This window comes from Pundamilia nyererei, unplaced genomic scaffold (genome assembly GCF_000239375.1).
Source record: "Pundamilia nyererei isolate P.nyererei 1_Seehausen unplaced genomic scaffold, PunNye1.0 scaffold00213, whole genome shotgun sequence".
NCBI classification, from domain to species: Eukaryota; Metazoa; Chordata; class Actinopteri; order Cichliformes; family Cichlidae; genus Pundamilia; species Pundamilia nyererei.
Window position 1 is genome coordinate 632,107 of NW_005187614.1, and position 7,142 is coordinate 639,248.

Here is a 7,142-nt window from a genome sequence, read left to right on the forward strand (position 1 = left end):
GTGTGTGTGTGTGTGTGTGTGTGTGTGTGTGTGTGTGTGTGTGTGTGTGTGTGTTGACCGAGCAGGGGTTGGTCAGGGGAGTATGCGTTTAAATTCATGGGTCAGATTTTTTCCTGGCTATGCAAGTACAAGAAAGCATACATTCAGATGTGTGTTTGTTTGAGTTGCACCTACCTGTGTATACTTTTGAGTCCCTGTTCAGCGGAGCGCACCTCAACCCTCTGCGGCTGATCAAAGCCAGTGTCTGTGAACAAATCGCAGAGTAATAAGCAAAGTAAACCTTCCAAGGCCTGCTCACTTTCCTAAAAAGGCCCTGAGCTCATTGTACTACATGCGCATCGCTCTGCATGTATGTGTGCTGTCTTCACTGAAATACTGAATTGTTATCAAGGTTGCTGCTATCCAGTTGAGCTTCTCTATTAAACTGACCAATTGTAAGCTAGAAAACTCTTTTTTTCCCGTTATCATTTTTAAATTTCTTCATACTCGTGCTGCTCTGCACTCACGTCTTTTCTCATTTTTCAAACTAATGCTGTATATTTTCTGGCCTTATCTGATGTAAACAGCCCATCATAGACTCCGTGTCCTATTTATCCTCCCATCCCTCACTTCTCCAGCCCTCCTTGTCCTGGCAGCCTGTCATTAGATCTGAGCTCACAGACTCATGGCTTTAATTGTGGCCTGCCTCTCTGCGTCTCTGGCAATTTTCTAGCTGGGTTCTACACAAGGGTGTAGTGTGTGTGCGTGTTTAGTGTTCATATGACACATCCACTGTAGGTTCGGTCTGTATGGCAGGCATAGGGGCTTTCATCTGCCTAATCCACACGTATGCATTTGTTTCCATCTGTCAGCGACTCCCTACAACCTCAGTGAAGGCTGGACATTTATCCAGGGTTGGGCTGGCAGACATAATTGACCAGGGAAACAGGATCAGCTCTGTTACTGGTCATTTTATATATATATGAGGCACAGAGGGATGCTTTCATTTGTTAATGGCTCGGGTTTAATATTACCTAGACACACCAGGGTCTGAAATTGTAAATGCATTAAGAATTTGAAGTTTTTTGAGTGGCGCATTTCTATTCTGAGCAAGCCCCGAGTGGAAGTTAAGCAATTATCTGATGGTTAATACTGCAGCTCTTACATGTGTGAAATTTAGTGCATGTTGTAGCAGAAACTAGAAATAGCCCAGTAGTTATATTAAAATGCTGGCAGGCTAACCTGTGATGTCTACTGTTAGATTCTAGCACATAGGTAGGTGCTTGGGGGATTCTGGCCATGCCAAAAGTTCTAAGTAAGTTGCAGTTTCACATAAAGGGTAAAGTCAAGGGCAAGGAGAGTATTTACAAGCCTGATTGATTTGAGAACAAAAGTATTCAGCACACAACCAGCTGTGGTGCCCCTGAAGGGTAGCAGTATGAGTCATTTGTCCCCTGTATTGCCCAAAGTAAGTACAAGTTTGTATAACTGAAGAGCATGAGCACATGGTTATTTCCTGGAAGAGGCAGTATTTACCAGTGCAGACATGACAAATTCACAAAACTATCTGCATAAAAGATGAATTCATTCATTTCTGGTCTGCACTAATTACATCTCTCCGTGACTTCATAGGCTCATGTTCGGATAGAAATGTGACAAATACCCAGGTTAGCACACGTGCAAACGATTCAGTTAATCAAGTTGAAGTAATTAATTTTATACAAAGAGGTCTTTTTCCCAAACTGAAGGAGGCAGTGACTGAAGGAGAAACTAACCTATTCAAACAAATGAATTCTAATGACGCTTCAGAGACAAGATGTTTGGAGTTGTTCATTTGAGTGAGAGACGAAGAGAAAGCCCAGACTTCCCCACTGGAAAGGACTGAAAGGGAGGAAAATAAAAACAAGAGAAGGGACCCTGAAGAAAGTAAGCTGGGAGGATGAATAATCCTGTAATGAGAGGAGTCTGAGTTCAAGGTTGTATTCAGATTTAAGGATTGTCGCCCTCAAAGACCAAACACAGGCTTCCTTTGCCTCATATCAGACAAAGCTTATTGTGACTGTGCACATACAGTCCATTGTTCAGTGGTGAAAGGTGTATGGGGCACATTCGACAGTATGTAGAATTTAAATGAAGTCAGGCTTATTCCAAATTTTAACCATTGTTCTTTACTGTGGACTTCATTAAGGTCTAAGTAAGTTTCAAATCTAAGAGAAAAAAATAAGTGTTTAACAATATACAAATACTAAACATTCTGCAGCTAATATGCCTTACATAAAGTGACGTTATTGTTAGAAATCTTTTTCACTTTTAAATCGTATATAATCTTCTTAATCTCACTATCGCTGCAACATCAGTACACCTTCACCCATGTAAATTTTGTCACTTTTTTACTCTCTTATATTACACTACACAAGTTTTTAGTATGAGCAGATCACTTGGACTTTGTTCCTAAAAACAGAAATATTCTGTTAATCCGTGGAAAAGGTTTGTTTATTCATTCACTGGCTCATTCATTCATACTGGTTCATACGGGTTTGTCAATAAATTATGCATTCCAGAAATTTAATAGAATACCTAAGGCGAAACAATAAATAAATAAATCTCATCTTCGGTCATTGAGTAGTTTATCTTTTACTTACTTCATTTATTCTTAAGGAGAAAATACAGTCAAAGTCCAGTATGTACATCTTCCTTCTCTGAACTTTTATTTTACAAAATCATGTTGTTGGTCGGATTTGACGCCATATTTGCCACCAACGAGGTAGAAAAACACATATTAGTGATTAAACGAATCAAGGTTTTATTTCATTTAGGCACAGAATTAATATGATTACCAACACCTGTGTGCACGTTTACTATATATAAACAATAAAGCTCTTGAATCTTGAATATATGAAAGCGCCCATGTGCACTGGCAATAGCTTCTGATCATACAGAATGTAGAAAAAATTACAAATTTTAAATTACAAAATAAATCTTCCAACAACCCCAGAAAAACGAATTTGTAGTTGTATATACTGTGGGAGGAAAAAACAAAAACAGTATCGCCAACAATATCGCTCACGTGTCTGCCGCGCTCAGCCCCAGTCCACGTGGGTTCCCCTGGCAACCAAAGGTTTCCAAGGTGACGAGCACACACAGCTACATGGTTCACTGTAAAGGGACAGGAAGGACCAGATAGACGAACATTTGTGTAATTACCGATTTAAGTTCGGTCACAATGACCTCACGGAAATGTTTTGGTGGTTTTTTTTACCGGTTTACAGCTGTCATGTCGGAGGGTTTAAATAGAAAGGTGAAGTAAATATTTTTGCTGCCGAAGACTTCTCTCCAAAGGTAACGACGTCGCTAAAACTTTACCAACTGCCTAAACTAGTATGTGGTAAGCTAGTCTGTAACATCCATGCTACAGTAACGTAATCATAATGGTTTACTAAACTATATACATGTGTGTGTGTGCGTGTGTGTGTGTGTTTTAAACTTGATGCTTCAATTCACTGCTGCACTGTAGCCTGTGTCGTATATTTCACAGCCATAGAGAAATAACAGAAAGCTTGACGGAAAAAAGAAGAAATGGAAGAGGAATACTCTAAAGCTATTCGTCAGGTGACTGTGATTTAGAAATTAAACTTTTTCTTCCACCTTAACGAGTTGTGGCAATTATTAATCAACTTTTCCTCCCCACTCCTCTACACATACTCATCCTTTTCTTCTCACTATCATCTAAGTTGTTCATCGACTGTGTGGCTATTTCTGGTGTAACCGAAGAATCATGGACAGAGGAGAATGAGAAAGCTGTGGATCAGTTCATTGAAGACGCCTCTATCACAACCATGGTAGTCTACCTGGACACCAAGGTTGGACTTCGGGTGGAGTACTCGATGCCCTTACTGGTACAACACTCTTTCCTCTCAGCATTGTGGTTGGTGATTTATTTCAGTTGATTTTACTGGTCTTGTAATGTTTGAGGGGAAAATATAAAAGTGCCTAATGTTTTGTTTGTTAATTCAGTCGCCCCCTTTGCCTTCTTTTTCTGTCTCTTTCACCACTGCATCTGAATATTTATCTTCATAGGGAGAGGTGGTAGGGCAGTTGTCCTATTTTGTCCGTGTGCCAGAAGCCATAATCACACTAGAAACGTTTGATACAGCCATACAGTTTGGCACGGTGCAAGGCAACCCCATCCAGAGGCTGCTTCAAGACATGACCTGTTTGCACGCCCCCCCAGTTGCCATTAGCGCCTACAGGGAGCAGAGCATCAAGGACAGCTATACCAAACACATGCACTTATATCTCGCCAGCCTTACAGGTGAGTAATTTTTTTTTTTTTTTAAAGAAACAGGCATTTCACTCTTTCAACACTTAGTCTCACATTATACGATTTATTTGACTTCTTTCAAGTTATTTAGCTTTGCTTTTCGCACTATGATTTGTCATTGAGACTCTTTAGGGCTCATTAAAGAAGAGTCTACACAGGCAGTTTTGTCAACTTCCTTTGAAGTATTTTTCCTCATCTTACTTAACAGAAGTAGTTCTGCTTCTACAAATATGTCCCCCCCACCACCCCCGCTTGTTTATGCTTCCAATCTGCAAATCCTTAGGCAGTGAAAATCACACATATCTTTTACTTCCGATTTTTTTGTTGCTTTCCAGTTTGACTTTAGGCTTACATAGTATAATGTACGTTTGTACCAGTGCCTTGTACTCTTGATGATAAATACGGAAGGCAAGCTTAGCTTTTCTTGGATATGTCTCCCAATATTCCTGCAAAATCATTCAAGCTCAACCCCACTGGCTGGTGAGCATTGTTAAACAGAAGTGATTCAATCAAGCTCCCCTGTGACTGTGAATTGTCTATTTATAGTATGCATACAGTATTTCTTTAAATGGAGGGAAAGGTATTTTATGGGCCTCTGCGTGCAGATTGTGCTGTGTAACAGGACTATAGGTAGGAAGGATGAAAAGAATGGAACTTGTCAGATGACTTCAGTTGATGCCGTGAGTAGTTGATGGTCACATATGAGCATTACACATGTGGTGTAATTTTATTTTCTTTTTGAACAGATGATGTACATAAGAAGTTTGGGAACACTGTTCTCTACATCCCAATGGAAGGCCTGCAGTGCAGTGCTGAGGAGGCCAGCAAGGACAGGAAGCTGATACAGAGAATGGAAAGTAAGCTAGCGGCGCTATTTGTATGCATCTGCATGCAGCTGACAAGGGTTGCTTTTGGTTTCCATGTGTCTCTGAAGGGTATGGGTTAAAAGGGTCACACTTACAAATGTCTGTTCTCTGACTTTATACTGAAGACAACATTGAAACTGCACCATGAGCTTTCTGTCTCAGGCTCTCCAGTGATTTTATTTCATTCAAGGTCCATCTTACAAAATTTGCACCTGTTCATGTTTTTGACTGCTTCTTTCTATTTCCATCATCTATGTTCAGAACTCTGTTGCATTCTTATATCCATGACATTTCTGTAGTCATGCTTAGTAGTTATAGCATAACACCACTAGTTTATGTCTACTTATTGTGTGTCTTTTCTATATTGTTTGTTCCTACCTTAATTTCCTGTGTCCTCCATTCACATGTTCTACATGTTTTAGTTGTAATGATCCACTGGACTGATCAAATCAAGGAGCTACTAAATGCGCAAGACATTGTGAACATGAGAGACAGCTGTGGTCCACTGCAGGAGATATCCTTCTGGAAGACTCGCTCTACCCAGCTGTTGAACATCAGCCGGCAGCTACAGAAGCCAGGGGTCAAGCACATCCAGAACATCCTCCAGGTTGCAAAGTCTCTGTATGTACAGCGCTTCTGTCAGCTGGCCCATGAAATACAGGTAAATCTGCGCAAAGTCAGCTTATAATAAAGATTTAATCCAAATAATGTCAACATTTTATTTACAAAACAAATAGCATCATAAGCGCAAAGTGTTGTGCTTCGTATGTTGCAGTCTAGCTGGAAGGCCTCAATATGTGAACGTGAAAGCTTTGGTGAATGTGACTGAAATAATAGTAGTAATCATTCATTTCACCTTGACTTTGTGTGTGTGTTCTGCCCAGGATTGTTCTCTTCAGGCCCAGTCAAATCTGACCTTCTTGTCCATATTGAAGGAGCCTTGCGAAGAGCTTGAGCAGCTCAAACCAAGCCAAATTGCTTCCAAGTTGAAACACATTGTCAGTCTCATTCGAATCATCTGGATCAACTCCCCCCACTACAATACCAGTGAGAGGATCGTCAACTTCTTCCGCCAGGTACCTGAAATGTTAAACTCTCGCTAGATTTCAACATTAGACTTAAACCAGTGTCCTTTTCATGATACAGTTCATTTTATGGATTTTATTTTGACAGGTCAGTGCTCATTAACATAACACTTTCGGCTAATTTTTATCTATTATCCCTGGCTTGTACTGTGTAATATCCTAAATATCAAAATGAAAAACAGTGTTTATATAAAAGCTCTGGTACTTTCATTGTAGATTTGGTGGATTGTATCTAACTTGTCATACACTATATATGTATGGACAAAGGCAACAGCAAACTATAAAACTCTCACCAATAAAACTCATCTATATATAAATAATCCAATAAAACCTACAAACTTTTTCTGTTGACAATTTGTTGCGGCTCTTCCAACCAATGGCCGCGGCAGGCTAAACATGAGGACCCTGGTTGTTTTTCATCATAGCTACAATAGAAGCTATATAAACTATATCAGCTTTATTTAAATAAACCTAAAACTGAAGTCCATCTGTGGGCCAAGAGAATCACTTGAAAGGCAGCTGACTGTGTTATACATTGTTCTGTTATTTACTTATCACATATTTTCATTTTGTGATAAAATGTTTTTCTAGGAGCACCTTTTTAAGCTGTATTATTTTCTGTTGTTGTGCCTTCTTTTTCTCACATGCTGGTGCTCATCATCATCACCATCATCATCATCAGAGAGACCATGAGCACCCGTTTTGAATATGTAGACATCAGAGTTCTGATATCTAGCAAGTCAATGGACCAAATAAAATATCTGATCATTTTCATTGCACGACTTATTTTTACATTTAAAATGACAGCTCCACAAGCAGAGGGATAAATTATAATAATTATAAAATTATTATGTTTTGGGTTAGCATGCTTGCATTACTTTTTTTTTTTTT

At 39.5% G+C, this 7,142-nt stretch overlaps 1 protein-coding gene across 1 annotated transcript in view; it reads left to right on the plus strand.

The window, feature by feature from the left end:
• The first annotated feature begins 3,114 nt into the window (after nucleotides 1–3,114).
• dnah2 (dynein, axonemal, heavy chain 2) overlaps nucleotides 3,115–7,142 on the plus strand; it is a 60,339-nt gene continuing 56,311 nt past the window's right edge. The window contains exons 1-7 of the mRNA XM_013914648.1: nucleotides 3,115–3,318; nucleotides 3,515–3,588; nucleotides 3,711–3,875; nucleotides 4,057–4,291; nucleotides 5,047–5,157; nucleotides 5,589–5,827; nucleotides 6,051–6,242. Of these exons, the coding sequence (XP_013770102.1) occupies nucleotides 3,556–3,588; nucleotides 3,711–3,875; nucleotides 4,057–4,291; nucleotides 5,047–5,157; nucleotides 5,589–5,827; nucleotides 6,051–6,242 (975 nt within the window). The 5' untranslated portion in view covers nucleotides 3,115–3,318; nucleotides 3,515–3,555. The remainder of the gene's footprint in view (nucleotides 3,319–3,514; nucleotides 3,589–3,710; nucleotides 3,876–4,056; nucleotides 4,292–5,046; nucleotides 5,158–5,588; nucleotides 5,828–6,050; nucleotides 6,243–7,142) is intronic.